The 19,995-nt window shown below is 46.2% G+C and overlaps 1 protein-coding gene across 2 annotated transcripts in view; it reads left to right on the top strand.

Moving 5' to 3' along the window:
* Positions 1-19,995, top strand: part of LOC106746104 (papilin) — a 145,439-nt gene that overhangs the window by 84,772 nt on the left and 40,672 nt on the right. For both annotated transcript variants that reach the window (XM_014622320.1, XM_014622319.1), the window contains exons 2-3: positions 2,311-2,371; positions 19,047-19,234. In XM_014622320.1, coding sequence (XP_014477806.1) covers positions 2,311-2,371; positions 19,047-19,234 — 249 coding nt within the window. The remainder of the gene's footprint in view (positions 1-2,310; positions 2,372-19,046; positions 19,235-19,995) is intronic.

Raw genomic sequence — 19,995 nt, forward strand, 5'->3', positions numbered from 1 at the left:
CCCCCCCCCGACGAATATACCGAGATCGACAAGGTGAAAGGTCGCGAATTCAGTGGTCGAGGGGGAATCGACATTTATTTCCGTCCTCCCGCATTATCGGACGCGCGAGAAATCGCTCGACTCTTCCGCAAATTGAGCAGCTCGCCGGAGGTTACTCCTGACGACGTCACATTGAGAAAAAAAGTTTTGTTAGTGGTGACACGCCACCGGTTTCTGTAACAAATTTCTTTTGTAAATACAGTGGCAGCAAATAACTCCGTATTGGAAGCAATTTGTGAAGTGCCGAAGAACGAAGGAGATCGAGATTGGATCGTCGGACTGCTTTTGCTTTTACAATGCTTATTATTATTATTTATCGGTGCAACATTATGAATATTACGTACATCTAACAAATATCCAAAAACAAGTGCGGTTTGTATCGTAAACGGTATATAGTTTCTCAAGATGACAAATATTGAGAAAAGATTTGCAATAATAACGGATGGATCCTGTTTTCCTACCAGATCATCAGATAACAAGTGAGATTCTGTTCTGATAACCGAGAGATCTCTCTCGCGTTCTTCTCGGTGCAGCAAATAGCTGGAAGTCAGCACGGGGAATGTTCACGTACGAAATTTCGCACATACGCTCGCACATTCAGTAATCAAGGAGAAGGGAGGGGGGAGGGAGGGTGTCGACATTTATTTCCGACGTTCCGCATTATCAGATGCGCGGGAAATCGCTCGTCACCTCCGCAACTGAAGTTTCTCTCCCGGCGACATCACCCTCGCTGCTCGCTCGCGTTGTGCGACAAATAACTGGAAGTTAGCACGGAGAATTCGTATATACGAAATTTCATATACACGCTCGCACAACTGTGCGCGTTATCCCGGTACGTGCGGCCGGTAGTCGCAAAATTTCGAGGTGTCGCGCGTAAAACCCGCGCGAGATCTCGCGCGCGCGCGAGGCTCTCGTAAGCGGCGAACTTTTATACGGAGCGTTTTCACCCGCCGTTATGCAAATCGCGAGTCGCACGGCTTCTCTTATTGATAATATTTTCAACCCCCGGCTTTTCGCGCGCGCGCGTGCCTAAGGATTGTTTACCTTTGTCGCGGAAGCTTTACAGCGCAGCGGCAACTCGCGTCTCGCTTACGGCGGCCCCGGGTCGAAGGGTCCTTGTCTTCGTCGAGCCTCGGCGACACAAAGGCCGTCTCGCCGCGCGTTACATCGCGGCATTACGCCCCGATTTAAGCGTTCTCTCTCGTGAATTTTTCTCCTCGCCCTCCCTTTAAACCCACCGGCCATTCAGAGCCGGCGGCTCGAGTGCTTTCTCTCTGATTCAACGAGCGGGCGCGATTTGTCACAAATTTGTCACGCGCGCCTTGCCGCTTAATGACGTGTAAATCTCCCGTGTCGAAAGTAGGTTGCGCATCTGGGAGCGCGGCTCGATGGGAAATAAGGCGGATCGTTACCGAACGGATTCGACCGGTCGACCTTGTTGGTCGGCGAGATCGAACCTCGAGGGTGACCGTGCGCAGCGTTCCGCTTCACGGTGGAGTACTCGCGCACAGTCGCTCGAGAGAGATTCGCTTTCGTCTCGGGCGGAGGAGGCGAGAAGAAGAGGAACGCTCGCTTCGATCCACGTAATACGCCACGTAACGCGTAACTGTTTACCCGGGGCCCCGGTGACGTAACCAGTCGTGGAACCACTTTGCAGTGAAACTTGTCCCGGTGTAACGAGGCCCTGCTGATGCCGCCGTCAAAGTCTGGGTCAATGTTGCGCTGATAACTCAGCGGAGAGCGCGCTACTCTGTTATGCATCGCCCGCTTGTTTCGCGTCAATGGCTCCTCGTGAAAGCGCCGGCCGCTTTACGTTGCATTAGCGGCGCGCGATCCCCCCAGGGAGATCCGCTGTACCGTGTAACCGGTAATAATTATAATCTTGATCGAATAACGAACTCGCGCGGAGAAAAGGGGGAGATTCGTGCGTGGGGTATACGCGGGTTGAAAATTGAAAGATTCATCTCACTTGTCTCCCCCCTCGTGACGTATCGCACGGAAATATTGAGAAAAATATTACGTGACACGGGTGTAACAAATATCACGTGTCGGGACGTTCCCCACTGGAATGTAAAATAATTCCGTCGATTTAAACGTATCAGATTGACAGTGATAAAATCTTATCGCGACATGAATCGGATTAGTGGAATATTCAGGGAAAGTGTGTGTATAGTGTGAGCGTGCATGCCTCTCTGCGGACGTGTGCGTGTATGTATGCGTGTGGGACGAAGCGATTAAATAAGTTATTAACGCGACATTCTTTCTTTTCAGGTCGCTGGGGCTCTTAATATTTATTATAGCGGCGTATGTGCCCGACACCTTCGCAAAACACGTAAGTCGTACTTGTAAAACGAATCCGCCGTAACACACGATCTAAAAACAATACCCGAAGCGTCTCGCGGGAGAGACGTCTCGAGGCCCGGAATAAAGCCACGACAAGGGCCCCCGACGAAACGTGTCTTGACGGCATTCCCTCAGGTTTTATTGCCCTCTCTTTGATGATGGTTCGGGTTTCAAGGCCTCCCGGTCTCTCGCGCAGGTTATCTTGGTACACTTTGTTCCTAGGAAATCCGAGACAATAGGGAACATGAAGATTCCTTAAACCATTACGACGTAGCCAATAATTACGGTTGACCTTCGGGGCTAACCACAACCCGCGTTTTTCTCCCTCCCCCCTCCCCNGACGTAAACCCCCGATATTTTATATTATTAATAATACCTCGATATACAAACGCGCGCGATACGTATCTCTTGGATTACTTCAGCTTGTAATTCCGAGCTTTGTTCGCTACGGTGTAAAAAGAGCGGTGTTTTCTGTGTTTAAATACGAGACATCCCCTTCGTACCGTTTAGGTAAACGAACGCCCGATATTATAAGTGCGATACCTGGGCCGGTAATATTTGCCCGCTTCCGCCTGCGAACCGCGGAGAATAACATTGATTTTGGCCGGGCTCCAAGTTATCTAAATGTAGTGTCACGCCACCGCCGGATGTGTCCCGTTAATTCTCCCCGTCTCAGCTTTTCCTCGGACTTTTTAACGCGACAACTTTCGAACGGCCGATACTGATTCGGCTTTAACCACCGTTGTGTATTCGTCCACTTTCCTTCCTCCTCCCTTTCCTCGTATATCGCGACAAGTTCTCGTCGCGTCGTTTCTCAATCTTTAGCCCTCGTGTTCCTCGGAACTCTCTCAAAAGTTCCCTGCGGCCCTGTCCGCTAATTTCGCCCGTAAATGCGCGTTATATCACCGATATCGTCTTGATTACCCATCGATGGTCCCGGTGGCAAAACTCGATCCGCGAGGAGGTAGTTTCCGAAGAGATCGAAAAGCTCGACGACGCTGAAAGCGTAATGGCGAGGTCGGATTAGGTCCGAGATGGAAGGAGCCACGGTATCACGGGAGAACGTTTTCAGGGTAAGGAGGGGAATTTCGTTAGGACATTCCCGTGATCCTCGACGAGAAAATAGAGACGCGCCCCGGGGGTGGACGCGGCCGTGACGACTGGGACCGCCGGTAATCTCGTTGAATGCGCGCGCGGTCGCTGCCGTTGTTTCACCCGCACCCGCGCAACCCGCGTCCGACTTACACGGTAAATAACTTACGCGAAAAGTAACTCGCGCGGGGACCTCGTTAGACGACGCGTGTCCATCGCGAATCGTGTATCCTCACCGCCGCCCCGTTAAAGTCCACGCCGGAGTGTCGGGAAGGCGAGGAACGAGATTTGATTATTCCGCGAAGTCTTTCAGATGTATCGGACATCAATGGTATCTCCCTTTGCGCGAAAATTGCATTCGCACCGAACGAAACGTATCGCGCGATATTAAAGCGGGTGGAACGGTTTGAACCTGTGAAGAGTCCGTGAAATTTTGTCGTCCGCTACCGACGTAGGAGTTAATCGACGATATATTTAAGAAATCAAAAAATATTAATATATAAAACTGCTGCAACTCGGTCCGTCGTGCAGTGTATATGATTTTAAATGTGTAACTTAAGATTGAACGGAGATTTCGAGATACTTTTTTTTTCAAATTAAAAGAGTATTAAATTTTCTATACAGATGTAACCACGTTTAAAGAATATTATTTATTCAAGGTCTGTTACAATAAATTTAATTTCTGCGATATTTTTGTGTTTTTTTTGCTGCCACTTTGTTAATCTTTATCGAATTTTTTCCTTTTAGTTCAGTCTATATAGAAGAAAGCTTTTAAAACATTGCGTCGTTTGTCTCTGTTAAAACTGTCAACCGGATCACTCGCAATCCTTGCCAAATCACAATATACACTTCTGTGCACTGGGATGGATCGGGCTGCAGCGGTTCCATATGTTTTAATATTTTCAAAATTTTTTCAATATATTTTCATCGTTAATGTATAGCATAAACAGCTTGCAAAAGGATTTCGTATTGAATTAATTCCTATACCTGCGGCAACGTGTCAAAATTTACCGACTTTTCACTAGTTGAAACCCTCCCTCCTCCCCCGCTTACGGCGACTCGAGTGAGTGCGAAACGTTGGTAAACGGGTCGCGTTGTCGGCCGATCGCGGAAACCCGTTCTTCGGTTCGATTTCCACCACTGTTCGCCGCGTTTTTCGATATTCCCGACAGAGGGAAATTAGATTTGTAAATCTGTTGAAACATCCGTGTGTGTACGTGTACGTGTGCGCACGCTTTTAACGCGGGCCGATCGAGGCACGTCTCGCGCGCTCCGGAGATACTCGAAGATCGGCAATGAGATTATTAGCCGGCACGAAAGGAAAGGGAAAAACTCTCTGACTCATGTCGGCTTTTTACCACCATCAGTGCACTCCCGGCCAGACTGCGTGGCTAATCTAAGTTAAGTGGTCGTTACAGACGCGGAGAAATCTCGAAAATGCACCCGCCAATCTTGCTGGGCGGCGCTGCATTCCGATCGTGTGTCGTGAAATCCCTCTCGCTGGAACGATTCTCGCCGATTCGCTGTCGCAATTAGAAGGAAACGGGAAAGAGTCTTTCGATCTGAGTCGGAATTTCGCCTCTGCATTAATCCTGTAAATCACGTTGAATTTGAGAGAGACCAATGGGGGGGGGGGAGTCTCGAGTTGCCACACTGTCTCTTTCCGCCCTGTTGTTAGAATTACTAACATCGTCCGATCGTTGTTTCATCGTCACGGTATATATCGAGATATATTATATGAATAATTAATAAATGTATCTCGGTGATGATAATAACATTAAACCGGCGACAGCCGTAATAAATAATGACGAATGCGCACGAACGCTGATAAATGCAATAGCCACTGCGCAGGACTGACATCAGGCATACTCGAGCACATTGGAAACGAATAATATCTGCAAATCTGTTACCTGTAAGCTGCCCGGATACGGCACGTACGGTTGGCGTTATGTACGCTGTACCATTTCCCGGATTGAAAATTACACGACATGTGTGATAGGAATGTCTGAAAAATATCTTAAGTAGTACGATTCTGATAACTCGTGTTTCCAAAATATCACAGCGAACGTATTGTTCGGCGCCTAAATATCGTCGATGCGCGGATACAAGTTGCAGGTGCAAGTTGTAAACGAAATTCAGGCGCGCGACGTTGGCGACGGTTACATCGGTGAAACGTAAGCGCGCAACATGCCGCGTCGCCTCCGAAAACGGTTCAACGCAAGAACCCGGGGGGGGGGGGACAAGTCGTCACAGTGAGCAGGAGAACAGCAAGCCCGATTATGCAACACGTAGTTCTCTCCGAAGAATGTGGAAAGCGTTGCTCTTGGCATCTACTCGCGTATGCTCGCGCCGGAAAAGAAGACAGCTTCGTTGCATCACGAGCGCGCGACCGCTCACCCCCCCCCCCCCCCCCNCCCCCTCCCCATCTCTCTCTCACCCTTCTTCACGTCGCGCTTCTCTCTTTTCCACGTTGTAAACAAACGCGAAACAGTTATCGCTTTGACGTATCTCTGGAAGCGCTGTCTTCAACGGTGTAATTGTTCATTATTAAACGTGACAGCTGCAAGCTCGCTCTCTCTCTCTCTCTCTCTCTCTCTCTCTCTTTCGTTCTCTCCGCTTATCTTGCCATCCGGGCTTCTTGTTTTTCCGTCGAGCGCGAGTCGATGTGCATCTTCGCGTTATTTTCGGTACAAATGCGCTCTCTCCACGAGCCACACTGCAATCTTTATGCCCGAGGTTGACTGTAATCCGCCGCCGCCGAGATAATAACATTTCCAGCGCGGATTTAACCGATCCCATACTCGGAATATTTTTCTCCGTCGCGCATCAGCTTGCACTTTCTCCCGTTAACGAGATACTTGTTGTTGTTGAGACTGATCTCTTGTTGTCTTGTCGAAATGTGATGAATTCGTCGCGATTTTTAGTCGTTCCACTTTTATTCTTAACAAGGGAAAAATAAAAGCGAGACCGTGCGTGAATTTTTTCTCTCGTAGTGACATGTCAAGTCTACCAAGCACAGGCCGGTGCTCATGGCACGTAATTGCCGTGAGCTTATTTAGTCTGTAGCAAACCGAACGTAAGAATTTGTGTTGCACCTACTCAACTATGTCATACTGATACCCATATATCATATCATATGAAGACCACACAATAAAGCAATACACCAGTCTAGGATTAACAAAGGAATAGTAATATTGATTTACTTACATTTCCGAACTTATCTCAGCGGCGAATAAGGCCAAGCGTTCTATGCGCAGAAGACACAAGTGACTGTATATAATTACCAAGTAACAAATTGTGATTAAGTGTTTCCAAATCGCACACATTATCTACTGGAGCAAGAAGTCTAGTACCAAAGTAATAATCACAGAGCAGCGGGCGCTTTCTAAAATGAACATCTTGACATTTATTAAAATTGATGTGGACACGATCTCTTACGTACCAGGCTTCAAGTCGTAGCAAGTCATCTTATAATTGGTACTGTCAATTTCGACTACCCGGGTACTCGAATCCTTCAGTAACTGAGTATACGGCTAATTTCAGACGTTATTTATTATCTGTTATCGTTGAAGAAAATCAATAACTTTTAACATCTGACATTAACTGTATATTCAATTATTGAAAGACTCGGGTAGTCGAAATTGATAGACACTATTTGTAATAAGACTACTTCGGATAGATCGTCAATCTGTCGAAAAACTTTAAAGACATAAGTTGAAAATTTACTATGTTTAAACTTTTAGTTATGTCATTGAATAAAATAAACAGAAGTAATCCAAAATATGAATCTTGAGGAACACCAGAAGATACAGTAAAATTCTTAAAGAAATTTCTGTTAAATTTAATAGTTTGCATTATTTTTACATATCTTGATTAGATTTTTCGATATGATAAAATAGAATAGCACACATTTATTGCATTTATACTTAGATTGTACTTGTGCAGGATCTATTATATATGGTCAGTCACTTTTTCTCAAGTTTCGAAACGCATCTTGCGTCCAACAGGAGAATTTATTTCTTCTTAATTTTTAGGAGACACATTTTCCTATCGGATGCGAGATTCGTTGTAAAACTCACCAAAAAGAAAGCGTGGCAATATTTTTACTGACCTTTTGACTGATCATACAAGAAACAGATTGATCGTATAAATATTTGCGTAACGTAACGCTTTGAAAACCGCCTCTGCGTCATCGATATTTATCAAGTTCACCGTCGACTTTCCCGCATATTCTCGTAAATGACAAACATACATTAAACGCATAGTGTTGCAAATTTGCAACATACTTATTTTTCCTCTTTGCCGAGATCAAAGGCACACCTAAACATGGAAGACCAAATTCTTCCTTAGAACGAAATATACAATCCAAAAGGCACAAAGGCAATGCTCAACATATGCCTAAGATTTTTTAGATATTTTTCTCATTTTCTGGGACTACCTATGAACCTAAAAAAAAAAATAAAAAGAAATTCATGCATTTAAAGGTTAAGCTTCCCTGCGTTCGTTGGGAAAATGAATTCGTGAGAAGTCGCGAGAGACGGAAATTACTGATCATCCGGCTCGATAAACAGAGATTCTGTTTTACTAACGCCGAGCCGAAGGGAGGTACTCAAGGGCATGTGCGCGCTGGTCTGCGATTTATTAAACACACTAGCCGGGTAGCGCGATCCCTCGAGCGGTGGCCCGGCGACGTCAGGAGCGATAAGCTAAAAGATTAATAAATGCACTTCCATAACCGCAACGCGTTGTTTCATCTCAGCGATCGGGGATGCGCGCGGTCGGCGCACGGTATGCGTACACGAGCACGCGCGCTCGCGCGCGTACACTCTTTACGCACACTCTCCGCTTAAAATACAACGAATCGTCTCGGTGGAAATTGCGAGATTGCGAGTCGACCGCGCGCGATCCGTTGGTCTCGTCCGTTCCCGGCGCGATAGTCCTTCGCGCTAAAAGTAGTTTCCTCCGGGCGTGCGCGGACGAATGCCGCTCTGAAAGTTTCTCTCCCGGCGAAGGGGAGAGGCGATGTCGCGGAGCGACACGCGCAATTGATCCCGATCAATCGGCGAAGTGCGCCAAGTACGTGACCGGTGGCTCTAGAATCGTGCGAACTTGCACGCTCCGACCCGGCAGGGCGTTACCGCCGCGATGAGTCGTTGCGTAAGACCGCACAAGATTGCGGCAGGCTGCTGTAATCGTAGCACCGCATCGCCCGTCTCAACAATGACCGACACGTCATCTCTCCTCGCGGAATTCTCGGGAAAGAAAGAGACACGGGGAGAGCCCACGGAGCGAACGAGCGTGCATCGCCGCACTGTCTTTAGTTCTCGTTACGCCACTGAGCGAGAACGCTATCAGCGATCTCGCAGACGAAATCGCTATTACGGGTGGACCCACCATTTGCGTCGGACGGCCGGGAGGTCAGACGGCGACGATATATATGACAATTATTAAGAAGGAGGCGTGTTGCGCCCCGGCGTTCACGGTTCATCGACTGACCCCTCGCGCGCCGAGAGGGGGCCCGCTTCCCCGAACCATTTAATTAACTCTTCGCCACGCAATCTCACGGAACATTCTACGACCGTCAAATTCCACGTTCCGTGTACGCGCCCCGGCGTGCCTCGGTAACGGGCGAACTCTGAAACCGCGGCCGACACGGCTCGCATTGCCCGAAACAACATCTAATTACTGCGACGATTTATATCGCGCGTTTGCTCTAACTCGGACCTTGTAGTCGGCGCGTATAAAGACCGACGGTACACGCTCGCGTTGGCCGCACGTGTGCGTGCGCGTCTTAAGCATACGAGGCTCGTCAGTTTGGTATTCGATTAAATTCAAGTCTATTAGGTGTTTTTTTTTCCTTTCACAATTTTACTATCCGAACGTTATTTGCTCTTTCGGCGGTGTTGCGCTGTAATTAATACAGCCGGTCGTTCTTATCTACTTGGCCTGCGAAGCGTATCAAGTGTGTGACGTAATTAAAGTTATATTGCCCGTGAGTCAAAATGATGAAATCGTTATAAATTGATTAACATTGCATTTATAAAAGTGACGCCGAAAGTTTGGTAGTAATTCAGAGCCCGAATCAAAAGTGATTCCATTTTTTTCAGGAGAGGGGTTTCAAGTGAAATGAGTCTGATAAGAATTCGACTCGAAACTTGCACTGCGCATACGTTGAAATATTATCGAATTTATTGCTCGGACAGTTAGAAAAAGATTGACCATTCGAGAACTAAAATATCTTGAGACCAATGTGCTATTTTTAATTTCTATTTTTAATATCTTCTAAATTCAAAATAAAATTTTAATGAAAAACTATCATGGTACTAAAGACTGACATACAGATGATATACGCAAATTTCAAAATTCTAGAAAGGTAATTTCGCCCGATAAATATTAAACTTATGAATGGCCTCCATGATGAAAATACGGCACTAATAAGTAATACATCATTAAACGAGAATTCGTTTGTCTGAAATTAATCGAATTAAAGACGCGACACATTGTTGCGCGAATTTAGCACAAGAGAATCGTCCACGTTATTCCTGTATGTCGTCATCGCTTAAACATACGCGTACTGTATATCAAGGAATGCATAAACGAAGCAATATCAAATCGGGCTTTTTGCCCCTACATATCTGATAACCCAGAATACCAAAATTCACGGTGATTAATGATCGTTTTCTTGTCGCGGCGAGTTACCATCGTATTGCAGAGGCGATAAAAAGCGTCCGTAGTTATCTACTGTTACCGTGGATATTAGACATTAGAACTCGAGCACATCAAATGAAATTGCATTTAGCGCACCTGTATAAAGTGTCTAGCGAGAGCGGCGATATCGTGAACTTAATCCGTAATCGAAGCTTTCATCACGGACGTACTTAACGATTATAAACTTGTTCCAGTTATCGATGCGTATGCGTGTCGCAAATGAATGACATAATACATTGAAATACGAAACCACGACTTTTAATTATCTCCTATGCAAACTTTGAGATTTGACTGAAATTTCGCTCCCGTATATATTGTATAATGCGAATTTAATTTGAATCATCTACCTCGCTTGATTACGCCCGACGACGATGTTTAATTAATTTCCCATTCCGAATTCATTCTCGATTCATTTTTAATTATTGATCTATAATTATTATAACTGATAAACTAATTTAAACGATATAAAGTAGACGCCGTGGCGTGCGTTTACGACGCGAACGAACGCGATAGTCGAGCGCGCACAATCGAGTAGTTTACCGCAGTGTCGTCCAGATTATGTTAATCTCGGCTGAAGGAGCCGGCTTACGAGGGTCACCCGATCGGATGCAGGAACCCTCTCCGCGGATCATTGTCCTCGGCGATATTGGATTACGTTTCACTGTTAACACTGTTACGTTTCGTATCTCGCCGTCGCAGTCACGCGGCATGGTGAATGAACTACTGACACGGCTAATCGACTGCGCGATCGATAAGGAACGGAATGCACCACTTATCCCGTAATCGACGCTCTCCGTCCTATATTTCGCGATCGCGATAATATCTCACGCGTCTTTCTCCTTTTCTCCCCGGGCGAATTTATGTTGTAACGAGCTTTTTTTTCTCTCCCCAAACGTCCCCCCTCCCCCCCCCCCGGCAAATTAATATCGGGGATCGATAAATTGCTTAGAAATATAGGGGAGATTCCGATAATCTCTGGCTCTTCGCGCGATGCTCACCGAAGGTATTTTCAACGCCGGAAACGGTAGTTAGTGAAGAATAAAAGAGCCCGTGCGGTCGGTCTCGAGTTCCCGGGCGAAGGTCGAGAGAGTCAACGGCGTGATGAAACTTTAACGCACTCGGCCGTTGTAATTTATCGCCATTGTTGTTAGTTCGACGGCTGTTAACGCGTCAGCGTGTGTAGCTAATCATCCGAAATACGATTTGTTGTGAATTTTCACAGCGAGACCGCGGCTCGACGCCGATGAATCTCTCGTACTCTGAATCGCGCGCGCGCGGGCTATTGCACTTCCTCGACACACGGCCACGGTATTAACATAAATTAACTGCGCGCGCCTGCGAGCATGACGTATGGTTAAAGCGACGTCGTAAACCTTTGCAATTGTGGGGTCCTCGCTTTGACGACAGAGAAACGACCGTTCAATCGCGCATTCTAATGGATCTAACTGGACGTATGCCGCTAAACGTCTGGGAGCTAAAATCGTGGTTCGCGCGTGCATGAAATAGTACGATAAACGATTACAGCGCGTTCAGAATACTCGCTCGATCGACGGTTCCGTCGCTCGCGTACGTCGCGAACGATTAAGGCAGTTCGCCCATGAATTTATTTTCTTAGGAAGCTTCTTAAATTCTAACGGCATATCAACCGGCACGTATACAATTAGAAAAGGTTTAACCGCACCTGAAACTGAGATAATTCAAGTCAAAGTTAGCACTATTTACATGCGACACAGAATGAAAAGAAAACGATTTTTGATACGACGTTTCCAATTCTAATAAGTAACAAAGTAACCAAGCTATTCTCTTATGGTTGTAATGAAAATCTAAAAGATGACAAAAAGAGATCGGTAGGAATATTATAAGAAAAATTGCATGACCGTTGACGTGCGACGAAGCACGACCTATTATGTATACAAAGATACAGATCATTCCGCATGGTCGAAATTACAGGACGGCTTCTATGCACACTGCATTCAAGTAAATATTACTTGTTTCAAGTATTTCATAAGTTTATATATATCCACAAATATATAAGTTCATCAAATTTATAAAAAAACAAATATATTCTGAATCTTCTAATAAATTTCGTACCTCAACGAAGAATATTAAGTTGAAACACACTAAAACTAAAACTTCGGTTTACTCATTCCGAATTTTATTAACCGAATTAATTTTCCGCCGATAAAGCTTACATTTTCATTCTTGAAAAGAGGCCAAATTCTTCTTATATATAAATGTAAATACCAATAAGTTTTTCTAATATTCGTGATGAGTATATTTTAATGTCATTATCAAGAAAATATTCATTATTCAAGACGACCATTAAAAGAGGGAAAATAAATTTATAAGTAATCGCTTTTTTCTGCACACAGTGGAATATTTTTCTCTGCGTATGACAACATCCCATCGCGGTGTAATCAATCGCACGGAAGAGAGAGAGAGAGAGAGAGGGGAGTATCCGTGCGTCCGGCGTCCTCGTATAGTAAGACGCACGATTGCGCGGAATGCAATTACCCCGGCGTAATTAACGCCGGAGCAACGCGCCGAGTCGCGATCTCGTGACACCATCGGCGATCAGCGATCAGAAGCGACGGGGAGGAAGAGAGTGAAGGAAGGGGGAGGGGGAGGGGAATGACGAAGGCGAGCACCCTGATAGTTGACATAATTACAGAACACGTCACCGCCGCGCAATGCCGCTTTACGATCGGCGCGTGTATATGTCTGCCCGCCCGACGCGAAAATAGTTGGCCGTTTTACGCCTCTCGCGAGAGAGATGACGCGAAGGGGGCCCTCTCTCGGCTCTCTCTCTCTCTCTCTCTCCTCCGTTCGCGGACAGCTGTAGACGCGGAGCGGCCGCCGCTTGATGTCTCGGGCGGATATTATACGCGCCTCGGAGTTAGTCACCGTTTAAGAATACCGACCAACTTCTTGATTTATCGCGGTGAACGCTGATTAGTGTGAGAATCGCGAGGGACCTACTTTTTCGTTGGCCTATCCCGGCTAAGCGCGGTCCGTTCCGCGAGTCGTCTCGCGTCCTCCTCCTCCTCGACCGCAAACTAAACGCCCGAGCGAGCGTGCTAAATTTGACCACATTGACACTTTCCATTAGCGCGGTATTCCGATGACGCTTCACGGGACATTGCTGGACGTCTCTGGACACGTCGCGCCCACCCGAACGTCAACGCGGAATCGCAACGTGGATTTTCACCCGAGATACCCCGCGTTATCTCTCCCGGGGATTTTCAGGTAATTGACAGGCGTGACACTGAGCTACGGTCAGAGGAAGAATCGGTGAGATTAGTGGGGCGAATGAAGCCGGCGAACCGCGCGGTGTTGCGCAAACGGTTTCTTAGTCGTAATTCACGCGGCCAGGTGCGGTGAGATCGAATGGAACAAATGTGAAAGCTTTGACGTTTGATTGCGTGAGACCCCCCTCTTCCCCCTCCCCCGGGGGTGGTTTGCCGCATGACACGTTTCGCATGTTTAAATTGGACATTTTACGCGAATTCTTGAACTTTTCCCCTCGCACATGCACCGCACGAGGTCTTCCCGCGACGTCGCGTATCCGAGGGTTTTATAGTCACCCACGTCGCCAACGCGGTGCCATTATTAGCGTTGTACGTCCCCACGGTTGCGGTCTCTGCGATGCGACGCTCTGACAGGCCGCGACGACTGTGACAGTCAAGTGTGTCAAGGAATGCTAAGGAATGGGAATGTCGGGCTAAGAGAGAATGATTTCATATAATGAGGCCATTCGTGTATCTTCTTCACTACGCGAAGTTAAGTGAAACAATTCAGGGGAGAAACGATTAAACGAGTTAGGCGTTATGAAACGTTGAAGATATTGCAGCACCACGCTTTGTCAGTTCGAGCAATATCTGACTCTTCAAATGAAACTTTGTTGTAGAATAAAATGTCTGTTGAATAAAATTTATCATAATAAAAATGTTCGAGTAAAATTTCATTTCTAATAGAATGACGTGAAATTTTAATAAAGCGTATTTTAATGTAATTTTACTTTTTACTTTTCAAATAGAGGTAACGCGATATTTTGCGGGAATAATTATAATTCCGCGGTGGCGACGCGAGCGGCTTAACGATTTCACGGTTGAGTCTCCCACTCGTCGCTGTCTCCGTTGGAAATTATTAGACGATGCGACCACTTTGCAGCCGAACGGATCCTCGGACGCTTCATCGTCACTCCCGAGGGTTTCTCTGATTATACATTCCCACATTATCGCACACGCACTCGACCCGGCGGTGCGAGGTCCGCGACAAGTTGCAGATGGTCCTGGAGATGGCCGGAGAAGAAGAACGTCACCTCCCCGCGGCTCGGAGTGTACTTTTACTACGCGGAAATGACGCGGGCGCTCGCGAACGCTCACGCTGCGCCCATCTGCGCACGATGGTCTCCCACGCTTGCTAAAAATCTCCGTCGCAGCTGTCATAACCCGGGAACTATAAGTGACCGTATAAACGACGATACACGCGGGCTCCATGATCTCCTGGAAGCACCGTGATGCGAGTGACATGGAGCTTCAATAAAATTTTCCGGAACATATTGCCCGAGACAATCCTCTTTTTTCCCCGAAAACAAAAAGCAAAAATCGCCCGAAATTCTGCAAATTCGCGAGGGTGTTTATATGCGTGTACACGCAGAGGAAAATAATTTGCTACAGCAAATTGTATACTGTCACAGGAAAATCTGTCAGTTACCGTGTGGACAGCAAAACGATTTGTTAAGAGCGCTAATTGTCGTCCGCTGGATTACTTTGCTGAATCTGAAAATTATTTTTGCTGTAAGAACAGATTAGTAAATATAGAAAAACACTATTTTGTTCTAGCAACGAATTAACGCGTTTTAAGGACAAGTTCATTCAGCAGAATATTTTCTTTATTATATACTGGCGATGAAAATATTTCTGCTTTAATTACGAATAATTTGCTAATTTGGTTTAGTGCTGTCAATTTCGATTACCCGAATCTTACTTAATAATTCAGTGTACGGTTAATTTCAGAAGTTACAAATTATTGATTTTTCTAATAATAATAACGAATAATAATAATAACGTCTGAAATTAACCGCATATTCAGTTTGCATAAAGAGTTTGCTACAACAGCAACATTATTTTTCTATGTATTTTTGGATATGTACATGTGCGAGTTACGGATAATCCGATTTCTTTAAAACTGAGATAATGCTGATATCTCTGCTCGGATACTCAAGAAAATAAGAAAAGCAGCAAAAAATGTGGGAATTGTAACGTGAAACTGTGACGCTTGTTATTCTCGAGGAGAAAGATGAAAGTTTTGCATCTTGATCACGGCCTTATAATGCATTTCAGAGCGCGGTCATCAATTATTGTTACGTTAATGTAGATTAAAAATCCAAGGGTAAAGCTATTTCTTACTTTATTCACGACGAGACGGGGTTGCCTTGGGAATACGTTTCAGAGAAAGACTCCAGCGGCTTCTGGTTGAGGAGGGAGAACAGATTAAATTCAAATAATTTTCTTCTTCGTGATCCGATATTCGAGCGGCAATAAGCTTCTCTAATTACACCCGGCCGCTTATATGCTTAACGCAAATCCCATTTTGAGACGCAGTCGTGAAGGCTGTGTTACCTTACCGTCACCGTGAACTTTAAAACCCATCGCGATACTTCCTTGTTACGAGATCGAATGCGACAAATGATACACGAAGGAAATAATTTCGTATGATTTCACTTGATAACGCAGTAGAGATCCTGATTATCTAACGTCACCGGGGCAGCGTAAAAATCAACAAGAAAAGAAGTAGACGACGTTAAATGTTTCGAGGGGGTAATCCGTTCGGGAGAAAATGGCGCCGCTAAATCTCCATCAACGTGACCGGCCGAATCGTAAACGTATTCCCCCTGCGTATGTTCAAGCGGCAAAAAGAATCCGTTGTAATTACCGTAAACGGCCGCGGACGCTATGATTCACCGCGTCACGTAACGATCGGCGTAACTACTTAACCGGATAAATTGTACACACAGAGCATAATTGCCGGGAACGTAATAAATCTGTCTTTCATTAAACGCCGCAATTATATTACGCGCAAAGCCCTTTGTTCGTTCTTTTGCCGCTAATTATTCGGGCACAAAGTACTCGTTAACCCGCGGGATGAAGTATAAAACGGTTTTAACTCTTTATCGCTCGGTGAGAGAATAATTTCGCAGCAAATGCTCACGAATTCGGGGCCCTCGATCGCGGTTTAATACGCTCGTTACGTCTCCGGGTTCGATTTCATCGATCTTCCCGACGATGAGAACGCTGTTATTATCCGTGAGTCAATTTTCCGTCTGTCCCGCGCGGATATCTTGAAAATCCGCGAAGCGGGGAGGATCAATAAACGGACGTCCGGTCGAAAATTTCGCAGAGTCCGCGCGCGTCATCCGTTACACACACTTACCGAGAAGCCCGTCTCAATTAACGTCATAATTTGCGATTCCCGTTTTTCGGAAGCGCTGGAATTTCGCTGCCGCGTATCCAGCGAAACACCGCGCCGCTAGGAGCCAATAACCGAATACAAGCCGCCCGATATTACAGACTCGTGTATCCGAGAACGCGTCCGATCGAGAAACGATCATTTAGTGGCGAAAGCGTAGTTAAACGGAGAACCATATCCGGCGGAGAGGGGAGGGAGGGGGATGCTCCGGGACGGCGAGGTGGCTGATAATTTTATTGGAAACCGCGCATGCACTTTACAACCGGCGAATGCAAACTGCTTTGGACACTCGCCAGAAGGACCCGGCCATTGAAATGTTATATGGGCACTTCGCCGACAGCAAAAGCTCCGGCGGAAGTCGCGAACGCTCGATTCCCTGCGCTTCTGTTTTCGTCCTGCCCGAGAAAAAAAACTCTCTCCCTCTCTCCTTCCCCCCCCCCCAAAAAAAGGAAAAGGAGAGAAAAAACCGGGAAGGAAAGAGGCTAATTCGAAACTCCCCGCTTTCCGAGGTGGAGAACCGATCGTGTTCTTGTTCGCCGCGATTTAGCCGACTCGACGTTGCCCACGCGCGCTATTAACACGTACAGGATGTTGCCCGCGCGACGAATGAAGTTCTTCCTCCTCGTGCCGCATTCCTGGTTGCGCTTATTAGCCGCGGCGAACGCCCGCGGCGGATTTTGCGGGCTCCCCGCCATTTAGGCACAATTCAGCGTTAATATACCGTGACAACATCGTCTGAAAATCGTCTTACGCAGTTTTCCCGACTCGCGCGCCGTGTCGAGCAATCTTCAGCGGGAAAACTGCGAAAACACGGGAAGTTCGAGGCTGCCCTGCGAAGCGTCACGTAGCCTCGCGAGATAACTTGTTTCGTAATATTGTTGAGCGTTGTCCGAGAACGGTGAGCTCTTGCTCACTTGTAAATGTTGGATTAAATCGCAGGTTCGCGTTCGGATGACATTGGTAGCTTTAAATCGGTAGTAATAATATTGATTTATGGGAAAGCGCCCTTTATTTGTACAAAAATAGGCCTAATAGCTAGTAAGAATGCAAATATCTAATCGATGTTACGTCCAAAAATAAATTATAAGTTAATAGTGAAGTACGAACTAGTAAATATAAGCAGTACATGAAAAGGGAATAAATATATTAATATGAATTAATTAGTAGGTCGAGTTAAAGATGGGTAGTAAGTGAAGTTTTGAAGTTTGAAGACATCATGCTGAAAAAGTCTGTCTTAGATGAATATTCATTGACTACACAGTCACACACAATCTGTTAATACGAATTTTAACGTAGGAAATCTCATAGCACTCCACATAAAAGAGAATTTCTAAAATATCTTGGAAAAACATTAAGTTTCAATCGCTCCGAGACATCCGGACAATTTACAAAATGAATGGGAACTTCAGAAAGGAACGGATGCTCAGCCATAATTCTTCTAATTAATAGAGAATGCAAAATATCATATAAAAGAGGTTGGTAATTGTGAAAAGTGATAGGAATTAGCTTACTCATTGAAAGGGAATTAAGAGAATATCTCTAAAAATTATGTGCTTGTTACATTCATGATATTCGTTTGTACGTATGTCGCACACATCGAGAGAGTATCTAATATCATCATTATTATTACCTCGTATCGATATCTAAGTTGCATTACTCCGTCCGTAACAATACTTCTTCCGTTTACCTCCAAAAGTGGAAGAACTCTCCGCGGTCAGACAATCGCGGCAACGTAAATTTGCCGTAGCGCTCAATGCATAGCTCACGAACATCCCTAAGTCAATAGTTCCCCGGTGAAGGCTGAGTAACGCATTTACCAGCGATCCCAGGAAACGAAGAAGTCCAACAGCCGTCTAGAGGACTCTCCCATATTTCTCCATATTTCTCCGTAGAGGATAAGAGCGTGGAAACTGTACCTTCCTCCCTACATACATATATATATATATATATATATATATCGTCTGCATAAATAAAGAATTGGATTAAGAAATGCATTCCTCGAACGCGTTCCTCGCGCGATGCAACACCTCCCGCGCCGAGCTCGGAGGGATTAAAGCACCCCATGCGGCGCGAGTACCATTGTTACCCACGAAGCTCACCTGTACGTCGCGCTCGTCCGCTGGTTCGTTCGTTCTGCCGGGCAGACGCGGCCAGGCGAGCGCGCGCAGGTGAACGAGGGGGCACTTAGCGCGAAATGTTTCCCTCGCACCTACGTTCTCACGGCAGGCCACATCCTTTTCGCGACCCCGGTCGACCCCGAGATACCTCCGGACTCGTTGCAACGTCCCGATGTGCGCCGCGGCACGAAACGAGACGCGCTCTCGGGTGCGAGAGAGCGAGACGGAGAAAGCGAACCCGCCGTAATAAATTTACCCGTTCCGGTCTTGTTGCAGCATCATATAAAATTAAGGCACGGAAGGCACCGTCGACAACACGGCGAGAGTTATCAGCCGAGCTTCTTCGTGCCGGACACGGACGAGCCTGAGAGTGGCAACTGGGGACCATGGTCGTCGCCGAGCTCCTGTTCGCGCACCTGCGGCGGCGGGGTCGCCCATCAGACCAGACAGTGTCTCGACATAGAGTGAGTTACCATACTTTATGAGCCGGCGCGTTTATCGGCTATCCGTTACCCCGGGAGTAGACTAGACGGAACGCCGCTCACCGTGAGATACGATATTGAGAGGAATGTCGAACGAGAGCGGAGTGCCGGTTGGGGTTGGGCACGTACAAGAAGAACATCTCAATAACGCTCCCGCGGTATCTGCCCGTGGAAAATGGAAAAACGGCGCCCTCCGGGCCGACGAGAGAGAGAGAGAGACGTTGCGACTGTTAATTCTGCCTGCTTTCTTTCTTCTTTTTTTCTTCGTGTTTTAAAGAATATCCCAAGAGGATGCCAAAGTCGATGAGCGTCGATAGCGCAGAAGTAATCTTTAAAATGTTGCATAGGCACACACATCGACACGATCACGTTACTCTTTTCGTATTGATCGTACATATAGATCTTAAATGTAAGTGTGATGAATGCACTTTGTTTCGCTACTTTGTCTCGCTGTGCCTAAAGGAAAATCTACCATAGCCAAGATGCGTAAAAATTCTTCTCCAAAATCGTCGTATTCCTTTAGGTCTCTAAATTCGATTGAAAAGGTATTAAGATGTTCCTTGGAATTTTTCTGATCGGATTATCGATACGTTTGACACACGTACAAGCTGCGGGAATTCTGCGTAAGATAAATATTTACTGCTAATTGACAGCTCGGAGACGTCAGTTTTGATATTATTTGAATCCCTTCCGTCGCATACCGTGCGACGCTACAAATTCATTCTTTCAGCGCGTACTTTTCG

The sequence above is a fragment of the Dinoponera quadriceps genome, unplaced genomic scaffold (genome assembly GCF_001313825.1).
Source record: "Dinoponera quadriceps isolate SergipeBrazil2010 unplaced genomic scaffold, ASM131382v1 scaffold1782, whole genome shotgun sequence".
NCBI lineage: Eukaryota > Metazoa > Arthropoda > Insecta > Hymenoptera > Formicidae > Dinoponera > Dinoponera quadriceps.